The 18,896-nt window shown below is 53.8% G+C and overlaps 6 protein-coding genes across 6 annotated transcripts; 4 read left to right on the top strand and 2 right to left on the bottom strand.

Moving 5' to 3' along the window:
• Nucleotides 1–75: 75 nt before the first annotated feature.
• Nucleotides 76–1,070, bottom strand: CH63R_09994 (Phosphoglycerate mutase; the record flags this gene model as incomplete). The annotated part of the gene is made up of 4 exons (XM_018304968.1): nt 76–169; nt 275–493; nt 580–843; nt 892–1,070. 4 exons carry the CDS (start codon nt 1,068–1,070, stop codon nt 76–78), a joined length of 756 nt encoding a protein of 251 aa, XP_018154392.1.
• A 2,079-nt stretch (nt 1,071–3,149) lies between these two features.
• Nucleotides 3,150–3,490, top strand: CH63R_09993 (uncharacterized protein; the record flags this gene model as incomplete). Its single annotated transcript, XM_018304967.1, has 2 exons — nt 3,150–3,263; nt 3,332–3,490. The coding sequence occupies 2 exons, from the start codon at nt 3,150–3,152 to the stop codon at nt 3,488–3,490; spliced, it is 273 nt and encodes a 90-aa protein (XP_018154391.1).
• Nucleotides 3,491–3,953: 463 nt separating this feature from the next.
• Nucleotides 3,954–5,706, bottom strand: CH63R_09992 (Ubiquitin carboxyl-terminal hydrolase; the record flags this gene model as incomplete). Its single annotated transcript, XM_018304966.1, has 2 exons — nt 3,954–5,638; nt 5,691–5,706. 2 exons carry the CDS (start codon nt 5,704–5,706, stop codon nt 3,954–3,956), a joined length of 1,701 nt encoding a protein of 566 aa, XP_018154390.1.
• An 804-nt stretch (nt 5,707–6,510) lies between these two features.
• CH63R_09991 (Actin-related protein 2/3 complex subunit 4) lies at nt 6,511–7,290 on the top strand (the record flags this gene model as incomplete). The annotated part of the gene is made up of 5 exons (XM_018304965.1): nt 6,511–6,513; nt 6,573–6,899; nt 7,005–7,130; nt 7,184–7,228; nt 7,282–7,290. The coding sequence occupies 5 exons, from the start codon at nt 6,511–6,513 to the stop codon at nt 7,288–7,290; spliced, it is 510 nt and encodes a 169-aa protein (XP_018154389.1).
• A 1,897-nt stretch (nt 7,291–9,187) lies between these two features.
• Nucleotides 9,188–12,039, top strand: CH63R_09990 (uncharacterized protein; the record flags this gene model as incomplete). Its single annotated transcript, XM_018304964.1, has 5 exons — nt 9,188–9,490; nt 9,588–10,790; nt 10,850–11,266; nt 11,320–11,706; nt 11,797–12,039. 5 exons carry the CDS (start codon nt 9,188–9,190, stop codon nt 12,037–12,039), a joined length of 2,553 nt encoding a protein of 850 aa, XP_018154388.1.
• A 2,380-nt stretch (nt 12,040–14,419) lies between these two features.
• CH63R_09989 (Phosphatidylinositol transfer protein sfh5) lies at nt 14,420–15,877 on the top strand (the record flags this gene model as incomplete). Its single annotated transcript, XM_018304963.1, has 2 exons — nt 14,420–15,042; nt 15,121–15,877. 2 exons carry the CDS (start codon nt 14,420–14,422, stop codon nt 15,875–15,877), a joined length of 1,380 nt encoding a protein of 459 aa, XP_018154387.1.
• Between the last annotated feature and the right edge of the window lie 3,019 nt (nt 15,878–18,896).

Below are 18,896 nucleotides of genomic sequence, written 5' to 3'. Positions count from 1 at the left end.
GACGTACGTGGGTGATCTGGACATGTCAAGTCGCTTGCTAGCTCTGGAGCTTTACTGTGAAGCCTGTTTTGTCCCCTATGCCTGCGCCGGCTCATCCTTCTCGATGAAATCAACAGCAAACGCACCTCCCAGCAGAATGGCAGGCTCTTCGATGTTGTGATGTTCGTAGCTGCGTCATCCACATTAGTCTCGCTTAGCATGCCACGACATACCTCTGATGTCCATGGGTCTGCAGCTATCGGTAGCTACAGTTGCGGTTGGTGAGTCAACTCACCTCAGAGTACCGACACCACCGGCCTCGAGCAGGAATGCCGGGCCATCCTGGAGCGTCTTCCCGGCCCAACGCATGGCGAAGGCGCGGAGGATGTGGCCATGGGCGACAACAAGAACGTCGCCGTTGGTCGCAGCCTTGTCACCGATGACAGGCTTGTGCCACCTCTCGCGTATGTCCTCGATTAGGCGGTCCAAGCGGTCTGTGACATCTTGAGGGCTCCTATAACGGGTCAGCGTTGGCTGTTTCTATTTCTTCGATACATTACAGAGAGAAAAGCTAGAGAAGACGGTCAAAACATCACTCACTCTCCGCCGGGACAGCCGTCGCGCCAAATGTCCCAGTTCTCGCCGAGACCCTGCTCCTTACGGATGCGGCGGATCTCGGGAGACGTGATGCCCTCGTAGTCGCCGTAGTCCCACTCACGGATATCCTCGGTGACTTCGACGTGGGCATTGCAGGACGGGCCGTCGCCGTCGATGTTGCCATGGCACTTCCAAGGGAGCTCATCGCTGATGCCGAGGTTCAACAGCTCAAAGGTGCGCTGAGCACGCCTGCGGGGGGACACGTAGCTGACATGTCTTTAGCAGATGTTCCATCTCAGATATTTCCAGACTTACATGTGAGAGATCCTCTTGGGAACGATGAGTCGGTCGCTCCCTACGAGGGCGCGGCCGGTGGCACGCACACGCCTCTCGCCGTTGGCGGTCAGGGGGATGTCGGTACTGCCGGTGTGGCGGCCGTTGAGGGACCACTCTGTTTCGCCGTGGCGGATGACGAAGGCGCGGGGAGTCGTCATGATGGGCGTTGTATGTAGAACCTGCGGTCGGGGTCGTGGTTTCGACAGCGGCTGTAACCTCGTATAGGGATGGGAAGGTTATGTGAGCTCTGTTGTTGAATGCCGCCTCTTTCGCGGGGCAGAGGGGAGGCGAGCTGGTGGGGGCAGGCGCAAGGACAGAGAGTTAGTACATATACTTTGATGCAGCGGCCACGATCCCAAGATTTGTGTGTGGCGGGGTAGCCTGTGACGTGCAGAGTTCGCGAGGTGATGGGCAGCGGGATGGGGAAAGTTGAGATGATGAGGTCGAATGGCGTTTCCGAGGAGCGGCTTGGCTTTTGGCACGGCCGTCCCGCTCTTCCCGCCGTTCCGCTCCATCTCAGCTCCGCACTTGTGAAAGCAGGGACGAAGGTGTGTGAACGTGGTGGCCTCCGCATGTGAACCCGGACTGGCCATCCTGCAAGAGCCAACTTTGGCCGATGAAGCCCAGATGCCGATGAAGCCCAGATGGCTCCCAGCCCTTCATCCCGCGGCATGAGATATCAGCCAAGACTATGCCGGCGGGAGAAGCAGTGCTGACGGCCTGCCCTCTCTTTACCCGCCCATCTTCCAATGTATCTTTGGCCCTCCTTGGCACCACCCATGAAAGGACAAGCCTTTTGGGACTCTCCCCCTTGCATCGATCTCCCTATCATTCGACATCGACATCGAAATGAAAACCCACTCTCCACACATGCCTCCTCGCGTGCACTTGCCGCATCCCGCGTCCCACAAGCATACTCGTTGTCATCCGCTTCTGTGGAATATGTCTTGTTTAATGCGGTCTACCATAAGAAAACGAACGAAAGACTGAGGAGAGAATGAGATAATGTAACAGGAAGAGAATCTGAGTCGCGTGCTGTGGGTTGCGTTTCAGGAGAGTCTGATACGGGCAGGGGCTGCGCGCAACCTCATGCAGGCCGGGCTAGCTATGACTGATAAGATAGAGAGAAATGGGCAATATGACCTTCTTCTTCTTGGAAAAACACTGAGAAATGAGCAAATGACTTAGATTGCGGGTGTAAGATGAGAAGACGACACGATGGGTTACGGGTGCAGTAACGAGGGCATCTGATAGAAGAAAGATGGAGGGGGAGGGGGAGGAGGAGGGGGAGAGATGCTCTCACGAAGTTTGTTTCAATGTGTATGCGACAAGTGGGAATGGATCAGCCCGTTTGAAAAGGGCACTCGGTTATGTTTTCTCTCACATACCTTCTTCTCTCTGTCGATATTCCGCTCACACTGGGGTTATATGGCGCAGTTAACCTAATAAGGTTCTCTTGAGCCGCTTTTTCTTCCACACCACTTTTATATTAGAATCAACAAGTCTGGGTGTGAGAAAGAACGAGCGGTTTTCCTTTATAGCAGAAGCTGCCGGCTTGTACTTGTTATTTCAGCAACTTGCTTTGGCTGCGAAAAAGCCCGCTGTATCAGTCATGGCCAAGGGCGACGACGTCACGCAATGCCCAGCATTGGCAGGTCGATTACTAAGAGTGCTGGGGCTCCCTCCACGCCCCCGCCAATATCGTCTACAGCGGGGCTGTCACCACCGCTACGGGTACTGCCCCGGCGTTTTCGCTTCCGGACCAGAAGCCGCCACGATCGATACGATTATGCTGGAGCTTACCGCCTGGCCTTCTTCGCCCGCCGCAACGGAACCAAAGTCGGCACCTTCGGCATCAAACACGACAGACATTAACAACGATCACGATTACGTTTCTTGCCACTTCGATTCTCCACAAACGACGACGGGACGCCGGTGTAGCCAATCATCGCCGTCGAATAGGCTGCAGCAGGGCCACAGGCGAGCCAGTTCTCTCGACTCGACTACTACCGACTCTTCCACTGCGTCCTCGTCGCGCTCCTGTTGGGACACGCCAAGCCGGGACGGATCGACGGCCTCGAGTTGCAGCACGAAACACGTCGAAGACAGACGGAGCAGGGAGTCGAGAAAAGCCTGGAGAGAATACTGGTGATTCTCTCCCGAAATCGACCAGGTAGTTAGTTTATAGCAGGAAAGGCAGAAAGGAGACACACCCTCTCTCGCGCACACGCGTCAACATGAGCGGCTTCACAAAGTTCCGCGCAGGCCTCACGGCCGCGGGTTGCGCTGCCATCATCTTCACCGGCGCCACGTACGGCGCCGGCCTCAAGACACAGAAGGAATGGAAAGAGGTAAGCCGGACAATCACCTACCCCTTTTCCTTCGTCCGACATTGTAGATGCTGATGCAGCACGCTCAGGAGAGGAAAAGCTTTTGGGATTCTCCGTACGATGAGCAAATATCCCTCCTTCTAGGTCAGCGTGGCCGCCTGGTCACGGAGCGTCGCAACTGGGAGAGGAAGCTCACGTACCTGGAGGAGAGGATAGTGGAGAGGGCCCCGAAGAAGCCCGAGAGCTGACCGTGACCGGACGGATCTTTCTGTTCAAGCTTGTCATCTCCGCAGCCATGAAATGGACGGCGTCGAGACCTAGATAGAACCTCGGCACGACGCTCGATCTGTCTGGTTTGTGAGTGCTGACCATCGCCTTCGTTTACGTGATGCCTCGCCCAGACAGTAGCGAGCGCCGAGATGCCATCACGAGGCAAGCAAGCCTCAACACTTGCCTTCATATTTTTTCGCCGCCGTCGCATTACCGCCTCACGGTACTCGCTCCATGCATTACTTGCACATCAATGTGATCATGTTTGTAGCAATCATCATGTGTGTAATGAACTGCAGCCATTACATTCATCAATCCGTCTGTCTATGCCCCAGTGCTTTATCCCTGTGCGAATGGCTTGCTTTGAATGCCTCCCATAACCTTGTTACCGCTCGAAAACGCCAAGTCGATGCTCCCGACAGACTTTGCCAGCTAGAACCTTTACTCAGCCTTGCCCTCGTTGTCGATGGTCGGGAGGGGGATGGCTCGGTAGAGACAGATGAGCGCAGAGTGCGACTCGCCACCACCTGCCAAAGCATCGATCTTGTCGGGTGTGACCTCCGACACCTTGTCGTCGTTAAACCACCACCAGTTGCCGTCCTCCTCGCCCTTCTTGCCGGTCTTGGGGTCTACAGGGGCAGTCTTCTTGACGTATGCCGTGTAGTGGCCGCTGTCGGCGCTCGCTCCCTGGTGAGTAACGACGCCACGCAGCTCGTAAATCCCCGACTGGTTGGCGCCCTCGTCCTTGACCAGATCCTGGTTGACCAAGGCATAGAGCTCCTTCTTGGCAGCGACGAGGGCCGCGTCCTTCTCGGCCTCGACCTCAGCGTCCGTCTTGAAGGTCTCGGCCATCTCGGTATCGCCGTCCGAAGTGGTGGCGATGTGCTTTCCAGATCTCTCCGCCTTCTTGTCGTTGGCCTTCTCCAAAGCCGTCTTGCCCTCGGGGCCGCCAGAGGCTCCGGCAATATCGCCGCGGTCGACAGGGTTAATCTTACGTCTCTTCCGAGCTCGCTCGATATCCTCCTCGTCCTTGCGAATCTCACGAACCTTGTCGCGCACAGGGACGAGGGCCTTCTTCAGCTCATCGGTGCAGAACTCAACAACATCAAGCTCATGGGGAAAGGTGACCTTGCGCATGATCTTGGCCTTCTTCTGGACCTCACGCTTCCAGAAGAAACGAACAAAGTGAACGGCGAGGTACTTGGGCAGTCGTGAGATCAGCGACTTCTTGGTGTAGGTCGTGTCTCTGTCCAGAACCGCCGACTTCTTCTCCAACTTCTCCGTCAGGGCAGCCAAGATACCGTCACGCAGGTGGTTGACGGTGCTGTCAATGTGGCAGTTGAGCTTGAGAAAGCTCTCGCTTGATTTGATCGGCTCCTCGCCAGCGTCCCTGGCGGCTTGCTCGTCGACCTCAAGCGTGGATTGGAGCTCTCCGGCCATGTATCTGTCGACAAAGGAGGAGCCTTCCGACTCGGAAAGCTTCTGCTTCAGCTGGGAGATGATCTGAGACCAGGCCTCCTCGGCATCCTGCTGGGCGTATCCAGCTCCGGTCTTGGACTTCTCGGCGAACTGCGGGTAGACCATGCGGAGAGTGCTCAAGAAGGTGAGCGGGGGGATGCTACCCTGAGTCTCCGACATGTTCTTGTACAGATCCATGAGCTGGGTAGCAATATCGGTCGAGCTAAGGCCGAAGCTGCTGCCGGCTCCGCCACTGCCCGACTTGTATGTGGTGAGAGCGCTCTGGAGCTCGGGAATCGATCGGAGGGTCTGGAGGGTCGAGTTGAGGTAGCAGGTGTTGCCCAAGTTAGTGAGGCCGGCGGGTGTGGCGCCCTCCTGTTGAGCGGCTTCGGCTTCGGTCATGTCCTCGACAAATTTGATTGCTTCCTTGGGACGGGCGAGGTCCGCGTTCTCCCCAGATGGCTTGCCCATCATCATGAGGGTGGCGCCAGCCTTGAGGCCGAACTTGGACATGTCGTCATCGTCTTTGACCTGCTTGCCCTTGACGAGAATCTTCTGGCGATCAGGCTCGACGCCCGTCAAGCTGTAGAGTTGGTACTTGAAGGTTTCGCCGTTGGAGGAGGTGTCGATTTCGACTTTGTATTTGGTGCCTTGGTGGCTGACGGTGACTGCATTTATGGTCAGAAACAGTCGTGAATGTAATGGCTTATGAAGGCTCACCGGGTATTGACGCCATTGTTCCGCTGTGATTGATGTGATGTGATGGTGATTGAGCTTGCTGCAGATAGGGAGGGAGAGACCGATCAATACGTGCGGTTTGATGATCAAAAGACCAAATGGAGAACGCGCAGATCAAAGAGAAGTTTGTTGAAGGGAAGGCACCAGGCGGTTTGCGTCAGTCCAGATACCTTAGGTGGGTAGGCAGTAGTACATGGTGGCATGCGGAAGGTTAGCGGGGAAGCGGTGTACCTGCAGGGTCTGTTTCAGCTGCCGATTCGGTTATTGCGATATACCCTTGCACCTTCCTCTTGCCACATCTATGATTGTGCCTACTTATCCTATTCAATGCAATTCAATGTCTTTAGAAATATTATTTTTGTTCAATATTACAATTGTCCAGACTGGAAATCTTGAGATTCAAGATGTCTCTCATGGCTGCTACTTCATGGCATTTTCCTAGAATTAAAGCCTAGATTAGTCAATCATCTCTGCCTCTATAGACAGATGTATAGCTGCCGGATATATGCATCTATAGAGCACAAGCGGGGGATCGCCACTACCTACCAAGGTATTTAAGTTACCAGGTATCTAGGTACCTAGGTAGGCATAGGAGCTTACTTTCGAATCACGTGAAAGAGCTGCGCTGAGTCAGCAAGAAACGGTGACAGCTAGGACCCATGAGGTGGAGCTGCGGCGGTGCTTCCCGCCCCACTACGAAACGTCAGGCTTCCGGCTGAGCCAACCTCGCGAACCCCGCGGTCAACATCCAACTCCAACCTCTCAGCATCTCAAAGGTTGGACGCGGCCACGTCTCGCCATCATGGTCAGCTCCTGTCTTTGGCAATCGGATCAAGTATCGGCTCACTGACATTGCTATCACAGTCTCAATCCCTTCGACCCTACCTCCAGGCTGTCCGGAGCAGTTTAACGGCCGCCCTGACGCTGTCCAACTTCGCTTCTCAAACCGCCGAACGACACAATGTCCCCGAGATCGAGGCGCAAAGCTCCCCCGAAGTCCTCCTGACCCCCTTGACCATCGCCCGAAACGAGAATGAGCGAGTCCTGATCGAGCCGAGCATCAACTCCGTGCGCATATCCATCAAGATCAAGCAGGCCGACGAGATCGAACACATCCTAGTCCACAAGTTCACCCGTTTCCTAACACAGAGAGCCGAGTCTTTCTTCATCCTGCGGAGAAAGCCCATTAAGGTATGCAGAGTACCCGAGTGCCGCCTGGCCAAGCTCGAGCAAGGCCCAATGCCACGTGGCATAAGGCCTCCGGATGTAGAACGACACGCTGACTAGGCTTGCCAGGGATACGACATTTCGTTCTTGATTACCAACTTCCACACTGAGGAGATGCTGAAGCATAAGCTGGTGGACTTTATCATTCAATTTATGGAAGAAGTCGACAAGGAGATTTCGGAGATGAAGCTCTTTGTATTTACCCTTGAGGCGCCCAGAGCACCAGGACTGTTGCTGACATCTTGCAGTTGAACGCCAGAGCTAGATTCGTTGCTGAATCTTTCCTGACTCCGGTAAGTGCTCCGAACCAAGCAAAGTACTTCGACCTCACTGACTGCTTTCCTAGTTCGATTAAAATACCCCACAGCAAACGTTTTATAATCCAGGAGGTTGAATTTGAGCAATAGGAGGGCGAGTTTCCTGTCGGTTTGACCCGGATGTTCGGCCGCGCTGAAGTCCTGGGCTAGAATCATGATTTGGAGTGAGATGTTGGCTTGAGCGCTGCCGAAATGCCGGGATCCACAATCGTTCCGACCTGGATATTGATCCGCAAATCCGGAGCCGAGTGGAAACGACGGCATGGGGCCTTGTACTTGATACAAAATCCAGATATGATCACAGGACCTGAATGGTATACGTCTCGTGATATCCTTGGGGTGGCTATGATGCTCGCCATTGCCTTGATCCAACCAATATGTCAGCACGGGAGCGGGGGTATGTTGTTAGACATGGCATGGACAGCATAGTAATGGCAGGCGCCTTTTTTTGCGGATGAATCACTACAGTTGTAGGTAGGGACGTGTTTTGTTTGACTGTCATTTGCAGCAGCGAATTGCTTCATGTGAGTCTCAGATGCAACTCCAATGCACAGCCAAACGCCGCTACGTTGTTTGGAACCACGAAGGATCGGCTTCTACAGACGTGATAGCCTTAGTCTATACTCAGTCAGATCAGTAAATAGGCAAGCCAGCTAAATCAAACAGATGAACAGTCTTCGCAGTTAGTTTTGAAAACTATCCTTCGTACGTTTCTCTGTTGGTTCTCTAGGTTCCATGCCCTTGTCTTGATTTCCTACTGTCTATCTTTGTCGCCTGTCTTCGTTCATCTCCATCCCAGTCATCCCAACCACAGGAACTGAATACACGCACAAAGTCACATAATTTCTTCCCACCTGTTGACTATTCTTATTGTAACTGATTAATCAGAACGACCTGTTGTCCTAGTCCCACCTTCCTGTTTCCATACTCCTACCTGCCTTACCACCTTATAACAACAAACTTCACTGTTCTCACCTCGAAATCGCTGCTCACATCTCACCTCTGTCACCTCTCTTTTTTCCCCCTACACCACACCAACGTAGAGATTTCAGTGCAAATCTCTGGCGTGCTTCTGAGTTTCTCAACTAGCACTATACGTTCTATCACTGAGGTTGGAACATCATTATCTTTGCTTTACTTCCTCACGCGCGGAAAGTCGCAGAAAGCCGGACTTCAGTAAGCTTACCAGTGTGTTTTCAACCTTGGCTCCTGCCTCTAAAGGCAACTTATCTCTACTACCTGACTACCTACCCCCCTACATTTTCTCTTACTGTCTCTGTCTCTTTCACTCTCTTTTCCCCTCTCACTCCCTATTCACCATTTCCCTTTAAGCAGAGCGTGTGGTCTTGGGTCTCCTTTTGCCAGGCTCCACTCCTCGTCTTTCTTTCCTCCTTGCAAATTTTCTCTTTCTCACCAACTCAGATCCTTGGTTTTGTCAAGAGCTTCTTGCTCTTCTCATCTTGCAGAGAACCCGTTCGCAAAACGATCCTCAGCCGACACAGTTTCAGTGTGTTCCCTTTCCTCGACTTCACCGCATCAGATTACTTGAGCGGGAGACTTGCAGTCGCAGTTTTCATCTTCGCTCCTAACTCTTCCTTGAGCAGTTGAGTTATTTGAAGGTTTGACCTCTTCATCCCCTTAGCACTTTTAATGCACGTATTTTCTCATCTTCCTACATTGATTAACTGTCTTGCTAGTGCAGCTTGCAAAGCTTGTCTCTACTTCCCATCAAATCACCTCACTTCAACAAAATCAAGGGTTTGCTTTTCAGGCTGCATTGCATCTTAGGTACTGTTACTAATGTCACACTTCTAGAGCGCCTACTGTCACTAAGGAGGCTTAAGTCAGCTGCTGTCTCTTACGTACACCATTTCGAATTGCCTGCGTAACACATTTCCACAAGAGCAGCGTCCATATCCTTGACCGTTATCCATCATGGCCTACTCCAATCCCATGGGTGAGAAAGGCAAGATGGATCATCATGAGACGCAGAGCCAGCTTCTCGATGTGGCTCGTCAAGGTAGCCTCACACCTAGCAACCTGCCCCAGGTGGTAGTCGAAGACAGCGAGTACGACAAGGAGCCTGGCGGTGCTCGCCTTGACGGTGTCCCCTACTGCACCAGCTCAGACAATGATCAGGGCCAAGGCAAGGGAAAGGGGAAGGCTGCCTCCAACCTCAATCCTTCATCTTTGTCTTGGGCCCCCAAAACCTCCATCGCTCATCACAACTTCAACGAGGTATACCCATCTGAGGTACAGAGACTTCGGCTTTTCTTCCTTTTCTTACTCTTCTTCTGTTTCGTCTAGGAAATATCGAACTGACATTGGTTTTCAGGTTCATCAGCCTGAAGTTGCCGAGCTCGACGGTACTCCGAAATTTGACATCAAGGGCTACAGCCATCTGGCCGGCAACGCGATTTCTCAGGCTAGCTTCCATTGTCAAAACGCCCAGTACCTTCAAACTCAACTTGTCGATTCTGCCAAGAGTTGCGGTACGACTCTAAACCGTGCAAATATTCCCAAGCACATTCACTTCGCCAACGGTTCACACAGCATTGAGTCTCACATTGGTGTCCCAACCAAGAACGGAAGCTACGCGGCTCAGTCTACAATGAGCAACTCTCTGAACGCTTCTGCTGGCTACCAGCAGACCCAGTCCATTCCCATGATGGCGACTTATGGTCAGCTCAGTGGCAGTTCCTCCATGGGTAATATCGGCTACCCGACCCCTGTTCGCCAGAACAACGGTGGCTTGCAAGGAGGAAACGGATCCGCCAACCATTCTGACATCGTCAGTCCTGGCAGCGACACTTTCCAAGGAGTCAGTGCCGGCGGTTTGATGACGGAGCCTCGCAACTTCGCGCCACGTACTACGATCGACCTTGCTCGGCTCGGAGCTCCTCCCAAGTTCAACTTGGAGGGCCAGAGTAGCGGTACCATCACGGCTTCGGCTGACAGCCAAGACCCGTTCAGCGTTCCCACCTCCCAGGGAGGCCCCGTTCAGCAGCCCATTTTCGGTTCTCAGGTAGACACCACCCACCTGCTCGCGACCGGACAGATTGCGTTTCCCAGCGCCACGGGCGAGACCCTGAACTACGACAAACTCCCTCGCGATGACAGTTCGGAGTCTACCCCGAGCGGCTCTCAGCCTCTTCAAGTTCCGCAGCTCTACCTCGGCAATGGAGGCCAAATCATGGCTGTTCAGGGCCCAGCTTCTCAGGGCATGCTTGCTCATCCCGTCATTGACGGCAACGCACTCGCCAACATGCAAGTGGGAACCTACCAGCCTCTCGCCTCAGAAAACGCGGCGCTTGTCCCCTACCAGGTTGGCTATCTGCCCCAGAACGCCGCGTCTCGCGGTGCACCTGTCCCCGACTACATCCGCGCTCAACGTTCGGCAGAGTTGAACAGACTTACGGCCGGCCCCACAGGTCTTCCTACCGCCCAGGTTGCCATGCATGAGGCCAACTTCCCCTTCGTCGAGCCTGCTACCCGCCCCGGTCACTTTGTGGTTCGAGGTGTCATCAAGATCGGAAACGTAAGCGAGCCCCCGAGACGCAACCCTCGGCAGGTTTGTCGGGACTGACACTTGAACAGATTCCTTTCGTGACCAATCGGGCTGAGATCATCGCCGTTCTCGGCCGCAACTCTCGCATCCTCAACGACACGGAGGAGCCCATCCACATCATCATGGAACGTATCACCGGCAAGACGACGGATGCCTATGTCGAGTTCCAAACTCTGGAGGATGCTTCCAAAGCCGTCGAGAAATATCAGCAGAACGTTGGTCGGGGCCGTGCCACCCGCATCGGCCAGCGCCCCATTGACATTGAGCTCTCGAGCCAGGCTGCTCTCATGAAGGACCTATTCCCGTCTGCCAAGGGCGTCTTCTGGGCCGGTGTCAACCCTCAGATCCTCCCTAACAACGACCAGGAGCCTTGGGACAATTTCAAGGGTTTCGTCTCTGCCGAGGAAATGACAATGCTTGTAAAGCATGTTGAGGTCCCGCATCGTGTAAGTTTTACCGAACAAAGCGTTGATGCGGTCGTAGCTAACTTGCCCCACAGTCACCTTTCTCCAAGGAGTGCCCTCAGCGCCCCTTCGAGTGTCTCGTCAGCACCCTCAGTAAGTTCCCCTGGCATATGAAGGGGAACGTCACTATCCAGCAGCGTCACGCAATCCACAAGGCGACCTGCGATCTCATCCGTATCTTGGCGAACAGCATTCAGGAGAGACGCGACGAGATCAACCTCACTCATCGTCTGCTGAAGCGAGTTGTTAATGCGGCGATGCGCTGTGAGGGTTTCTCGACTCTCCAGAAGGACGACATTGCTTTCCTGGTCAACATGAGTGAGATGGAGCAACGGGCCTTTGGACAGCCGCGCTTCGCCGAGGCCTGGCGTCACCTCTACGTGTTGATCCCCAAGGCGGGCGTTCCCTTGGACGTGGTCGAGGTAAGTCCTTCGCTTCTCTCTTTGCAATGCCCGGCAGGGCAGAAGCCGGCAAGGATGGTAAGCGTGAGCTAACTAGTTTCTCTTCAACAGTGGTACATTTCCATCATCCGCGAGGAGACCAACCGTTTCCTGGAGATGCAGATGTTCCACGACAAGGTCCAAACCCGCACCGTCGGCAATCAGACGGACGGCTACTTTGGCTTCTTCTGGCGCGAGCTGAACCATCCCGCTGGCCCCGAGTTCGATGGAATGACTCTTTCGCAGCTTTCCATGCGCGAGTATCAGACGATGGAGTCTATCTTTCGTCGCGCGCTGACTCCTACTGCACAGTAGTGTCGAGTGCGACAACCCGGAAACAACAGGGGGCAAGAATGGGGTGCTAATATGGCTTCGTCAATGGAAGAACGCATGTTAATCTGCACCTCTTGCTTTGCTATTCTGAATTTCTGGGGGCTATCATGAACCCCCCATCTGAGGGCAGCTCCTCTCGGATTTGCTTCGTGTGGTTGTTTCTTGGGCTTTCTCTTTGGAGGTTGGACGAGTCAGGGACAGGATGCAAGACTCGGAGGAAAGACCGGGCTGTTTGGTTTGTCTCAGCCTGACGTCCAGGGGACATGGCTTCCATGGGGTTTCTTTCACAGACGAAGGATCGGCTCTGGGGATGTGTTGGCGAGATAGGGGTTCGAGGCGGTCTCTCTATACCCGATCAATAAGGACTCTTGAGAAAATCCCTGCATCTTCTGGTTCCGTTTCACCCGATTCTTTGTTTGAGCTGAAGTCTCGGCGCTCCCAGAACCGTCTCGTGGATGCGGTGTGGCTCGCACGCCTTTGACAACGTAGTAGGACGTGGCTTCGGCTGCCTGGACAACAGATGTGTTCTATGTGGTGAGGTTGAAGTTGGCAAGCGGAGTAGTCAGCAGCAACGGACGCCGGGCCCCACGTTGGCGGCCCAGCCAGATGCTGCGACGAGTGGAGATGTTCTGCAGGTACGTGTCCATCATCTGCAAGCGCAGGTCGATGGGGCGACCCTCAGTGGGCGAAATTTACTGCTACCTACCGTAACCTTCTCCTGGTACTAACATAGATAGTTGTAGCAGGCACTTTGCGCACCCGCTACCTAAGGTACCTACCTACCTACCTACCTTGGGTAGGTAATGTAGTGGTATCATTCATTCGTTTTCTTTGTTTGGTCTTTGGCAGGGACAGACGCGAACCAATCGGCGGGGCCTTGTTTCTTCCCTTCGTCGATACAGAGTACTGAGGTATGCAGACTATTTTTTCAGCGGCTCAGCTTCTAAGATGGTTCGCATTGTGACTGGCACTTTGGAAAGCTTTGCACCAACAGCGATGAGATTCTTCATCTCGTGTCAGAGATAAGTAGCAACCCCCTTGAAACACTGGCGATGCGATGCAAGGCGGACAGCTAGATGGCGGGACACCCGGCGAGGCTTATTGCGGCGGGGCAGATTGGCTTGGATGCACCGCCGCAGGCTGGAAAATGGGGAGCAGGGCGAGTCTGATGAGACACGGCGGTCGACAAAGGTTGTTCTATCATGTGTGTCTGGCCAGAGGCAGGTGAAGTGCCTACTGTAATTATTTCGCCGACCTGGGTCCAAGTACCGGGGCTTTTGTATCTCGACTACAGCCGGCGAGACTGCATTGATCCGCTACTGGTCCAGCCGTGCGTCCCGGGCGACATGGGATGTGGTAGAAACGGCTTTTTCCACACAGAGAATGGCCTTGATCACTATGAGAAACCGAGAAAGCTCGAGATCCTAGTCATCAAAGAATCAATTAGTGCTTGTTGGTACAAGTAACATGTCAGGACTAGGGCCCCATCCAAACACCATCGATTATCGAAACAGAGGGCGCAAATCACTTTGGAAAAAGGGGGGTCTGTCCCCACTCTATTTTCCCGTCTGCACAGGCCACAGAATATGCCGAACAAGCCCCCAGCCCAGTTACCCGTTGGATCATTTCGAATTCGAATTGGATTGAAGGTAGGTTGAATTGGGGTGGATAGACTGTAAGTCAAATACATGGTTGCAGACTGGATTGGTACCTCGAGTTCCCCGGAAGCAACGCACGGAGCATAAGAGTGAAAATAAGCCGCGAGAGCTTGAGCGTGAGGGTGAGGGTACAAAGTACAGAGACGGATACTGCAGATACCCAAGATATGAGTGAGGTAAGGTACATACGGATCCTCGAAAAAGGAGGGTTCCATTCCCGTTGTCGTCGCCGTTGCCGCAGACGACCCCCTCCCTCCTCAAGGTCGCTGACTGGTTGCTGTTGTGCCTACTTACCTATGTGTGTGTGGTCTGTTTGTTGCTGCCGCCTGCCGCGTCCATCAGATTACTTTTAGAACCCGCGCGCCTTCCTCTTCATTTACTCCGTGCTCTTCCTTGGTCGTACCTGCCTCGCCCAACACGCTCACTTGAAAAATCGGCATCCCCAACAACAAGGCACGCACCCACGTCCATACGCTTTCACATACATACATACCTTACGCACGCACAAATCACCTACTCGGCTGTCGCATATGGGTAGAAAATAACCTGCCGTTCCACCCCTCTCCCCCCGAACAAATAAACCACCCAAGGACCTGTCACTCGAAACCCCACGCGCTCAACGCCTTCTTCACTTTCACACACGCACGTCCACATACTCATCGTACACCCAGATTCGTCTCACCTGAGAAGTGTCTTGGCCCATCATGTCTGCTCAGACTACCGACACTGCCGTCGCGGCACCTGCCCCAACTGCCGCACCTGCGCCGGCTGCCATTCCCGAGTCTCAGCCTGCCGCGGCTGCGCCTGCCGCGGACCCGACTTCGGTTCCTGCTGCTGCCCCTGAGCCCACTGCTATTGTCAAGCAACAGCAGCAGACCGACCAGGCCACTCCCACCGGCCAAAAGACAGAGTCAAATGCCGAGCAGAAGCCTGCTTCCGAAAACCCCGTCGAGAAGACACAGACTCCTCTCACTTCCCTCTTTGAGAAGCTGCCCAACATTCTGAGCGCAGCCAAGCACAAGGAGATGTGGGGTGTTCAGCTCTCCGACATCACTCACGTCCCCACCACCGTCGTCCTGCAGAAGTTCCTCCGCGCCAACGACGACGATGTCTCCAAGGCTGCCGATCAGCTCCAGAAAGCCCTGGTCTGGCGCCGTGATACCAATCCCGGCAAGCTGCTTGACGAGGTATCCTTCGACAAGAAGAAGTTTGACGAGCTCGGCTACATCACTACCCACAAGGACTCTCAAGGCAAGGAGACGATCATTACCTGGAACATCTACGGAGCCGTCAAGGACAAGAAGGCTACTTTTGGCAACGTTGATGAGTGAGTACTGATCCCATAACTTGAAGAAACCTCCTGTCCAAAGTGAAGCTTTGAACCACCGACTAACACACTTCATAGGTTCATTAAGTGGCGCGCTGCTCTCATGGAGTTTAGTGTTCGCAAGTTGGGCCTGGACAAGGTCCAGACCCCCATTCCCGATGGCGGCGAGGACCCTTACCAAATGATCCAGGTCCATGACTACCTCAACGTCAGCTTTTTGCGCATGGATCCCGCCGTCAAGGCCGCCTCATCGGAGACGATTAGGATCTTTGCCATGGCCTACCCCGAACTCCTCGCTCACAAGTACTTTGTCAACATCCCTGCCCTCATGGGCTGGGTTTTCAAGGCCATGAAAGTCTTCCTGGCACCCAAGACCATCGCCAAGTTTCATCCCCTCGGTTATGGCAGTGAACTTGCCGCGGAGCTCCCCGCTTACAAGGACTCGCTTCCCAAGGATTACGGCGGAAACGGCGAGGGCATCAAAGTTACCGGCCAGACCGTCAAGCTCGCGGAAGCTGCTGTCCCGACCGAGAACTCTATCACTGACGCCGACCCTGCTCCGGCGGCTGCTGCTGCTGCTTCTCCGGCTACGGTCGCTGCTTCTCCCGCCCCTGTCACCGAGGCCAAGTCGGCCGAGACCAAAGCTGTTGAGGCCGCCGCCGTTCCCGCCGTTGCGACTAGCGAGTCCGCTGCCGCTTCCCAGCCGGAGATAGCGCCCGAAGCTGCCCCCGCCGCGCCCGCTGAGTCCGAGAAAACAGAAGTTCCCAACGTTGCCGACCTGAACATTACCGATAAGGCAGAGGCCAAGGAAGAGACAAAGCCCGTCGCTACCTAAGCGACAGTGCTGACAGTACTGGCCTGTCTTGTCTTACTTTTCTTTCGTTGTGCCTTTTTGTCCTTCCCGATTCGCCCTTCCCCTGGTTCGGAATCCTGTTATGGGAATGGTTGGTTTCGCGGCTTCAGTCAGTGCATTTAGGTCGACGAGACTGCTGCGGAGCTGTGTTACAAACATACCTGAGTTCGTGGCCACCACTTACGGTGTTTCTTCTCCCAGTGGGATATGGGAAAATTGGAGTTGGCCTGTGATTACTAAATTCCTTTTTCCTTGCGTGTCTTGCCATAATACCCTTGTGTGTGTTCGTGGTATTCCGCTTCGAGGATTCAATTATTTTTCATTCCTTCTCCAATTTAGAGCAGAATGGGACGAGAAGAGAAGAGAAGAGAAGAGAGCAGAGGATGGGCAGGAAAGACCGTACAGAGGAACGAAGGCTGTAAGTAATGAAGAAGGCATCAATACCCTAGGTTGTCGCATTGGTCAATTTGGCCATCGTTCCGTCCATCTTATAGTTCGTGCAAGCTGAAGCTGAATGACTCGCCTAAACAGCCCCCTCTTATCAACCGTCCGGGCATTGTCTTGGTTCTGATTGCCATCTGAGACGGAGATTTTCTCGGAGGTAGAGGGATAAGCTGACAGCGCAGGTGGATAGCATGTATGCGGTCTTGAGAGTGATATCTTTGCAGACTTTGTAGCTCGTCCACCCCCATCGCATTCCGTGGGGTGTGTTTAGGGGAGCAGCACCAGCTGAGAAGAACGGTATCAGGATACCTAAATAGCTATCGCGCATCGTCACACACGAACTCATCACAACGAGGGAATCCCAAGACTGTCTGTCGCCCGAGGTCATCAAGAGACGAACAAATAGCTGAAAACCTACGTACAGGGTGACTGCATACGCCTGAAGAGTTGGGGGTGGGATGCTCTCAACCTGCGATTCGCCTGGTACTGGCGTTGTAATGTGACGCCGTGCTGGATGCGATCTGACAAGCCAGGACGACAACGTAGATGATGATGGTAATGGCAGAATTCTTTATAAGGTGTGTACTTGTGCCGATGAGAATTTGACTTGTGTCGCCGACAGTGTGGGACGGCGTGTAGGGAATGACGTGCCAGTTCACGATCATATCACCGAGCAGCTCGAATGATTGCAACTGCCGCATCTCATCGTAGATAGCTCCAGACAGCGACTGTTGGACACCTATGGTTTGTACGAGAGAATGAAGAGTGCTCGAAACGGTATGATAGTAGTTCTGTCAATATGACACACTGTATCTGCATCTACTCCCCAATGCTACTGTTGCTCTTCGTGAAGATGTGCCTCTCAGACCAAACAGAATCACCTTTATAGACGTTCATAATGGCCATCGTTACCGATTCAATCATTTCCATAATTGAAAACGCAGGCGGTCATCTTCAGTCGTCGGACCTTTCCTTTCGAGCTCTCCGACGATACATTCCGAAAGGCTCACTCTGGGCTTCACATGGGAAGGTGATGATACACACAGGCGGAGTGACAAAAAAAAATTTTTGATAGAAGTACAGTAACTTGATGAAATAATTTGTATGAATAGATGACCGAATATAGCTGAGCTCGATTATCTGGTCTGCCTTAAGGGGTTGACTAAGGGTGCGACATGCGACTCGAGGATCTGCCCATGGCGTCACAATCGTATGGAGCCACATGGAACTTCTATAGTCGGCAGTATCCAGACGGCATTGGCCTTAACCTCCTGACTAGAACTACGCATAGTCACCCAGTGAACGAGAATCATCACGGATGCTTGGAGAAGTGGTTATGCCATGCTGGGGGACGCCAATATCGAAGTCTGACAACCTCTTCGACTTTTGTAAACCTGGGACGGCCGATGGAGCCCATATACTCGCAAATTCGAACTGTGCCGTTCTGACCCGCAGGGCCATTGGTGAAGGCTAGCCTGAGATGTCGAGAGGATGCACTTTTGGGTTGGTGTTGCCCACCATGCCTGAATTGGGGCGAGGCTCAGCACAGCGGTGGCGGCGAAAAGCAGGAGGTGGCCCGAGAAGAGACACAGCGCAACCAGATAACACCTTGGGATTTCAGAGAGACTTGTGGCGGAGTTAGAGTCTACAGAAGCGCGGCAGTACAGGCTAGAGTGATGCGTCTCGCTGTGTGTAACTTCACTCGTCTGGGTGCCTCGGGTTATCCGGTCGTGAAGTTGACTAGAGTGCAGTCAGCGGGATGAGGGAAGCAATGGTATAGGTAGGAAGAGGGAGGAGGAGCAAAACGAACGAGGACGGGAAAGGGCAGTGGAAAACAGTCGAGGACAGGATAGGAAGACATCATATGAGGAGACGTACTCACTCACTCGCACGCAACACAACACGGACCAGGGTCTGTTTACCTTTTAGCTCTTCCCATGTCCAAAAAAGAGACGAGACCCGAAGAGAGGCCAGGACACGTTCATCCGCTTCCACGCCCACGTCCACGTTCACGTCCGCAATCCCAATCCCAACCCTTATCCCCCCTCTCCGTAGTCCACGGAAGACGGGAGCAGAAGAGGCCGGCCCAGAAGCCAATCATCCATACAACCTTGGTAGAAAGCAAAGCGCGGCGTCTGACCCAGCACGCCAGACAAGTGTTCGCACTTTTTCTCTACACACAAAGGCACAAAGGGTCAGCGCGGTCGGTTCCTCACCACTGCAACCCAATCTATCGTAGAGCACGTTCTCTTTCCAAATTGTTTCCCTTCTCCATCTATCTCCATCTCTGTCTTCCCCTCTCCCTCTCCCTCCCTCCTCCCTCTCCCTCTCCCTCCCTCCCTAACCCCCTCTCTTGCGCACCCGACGTTCTCGAGCACATCTTCTCCGCGGACCTTTGCCGTTGACATCAACTTTCACGAGTTGACTCCTGCACTCAACCCCCCCCCCCCCCCCTTTTATCCCGCGGGCATCCAGAAAACACGACGAGTCCGACAGGGGAGCGGCCGGTTCAAGCAGGCCGACGCAGCTCAGTCGAGAGCGAGCAAACACAGCATTA

This window comes from Colletotrichum higginsianum (assembly GCF_001672515.1).
Source record: "Colletotrichum higginsianum IMI 349063 chromosome 7 map unlocalized unitig_7, whole genome shotgun sequence".
NCBI classification, from domain to species: domain Eukaryota; kingdom Fungi; phylum Ascomycota; class Sordariomycetes; order Glomerellales; family Glomerellaceae; genus Colletotrichum; species Colletotrichum higginsianum.
The sequence above is the reverse complement of the archived record's forward strand: the minus strand, read 5'-3'. Positions and strand labels throughout refer to the sequence as shown.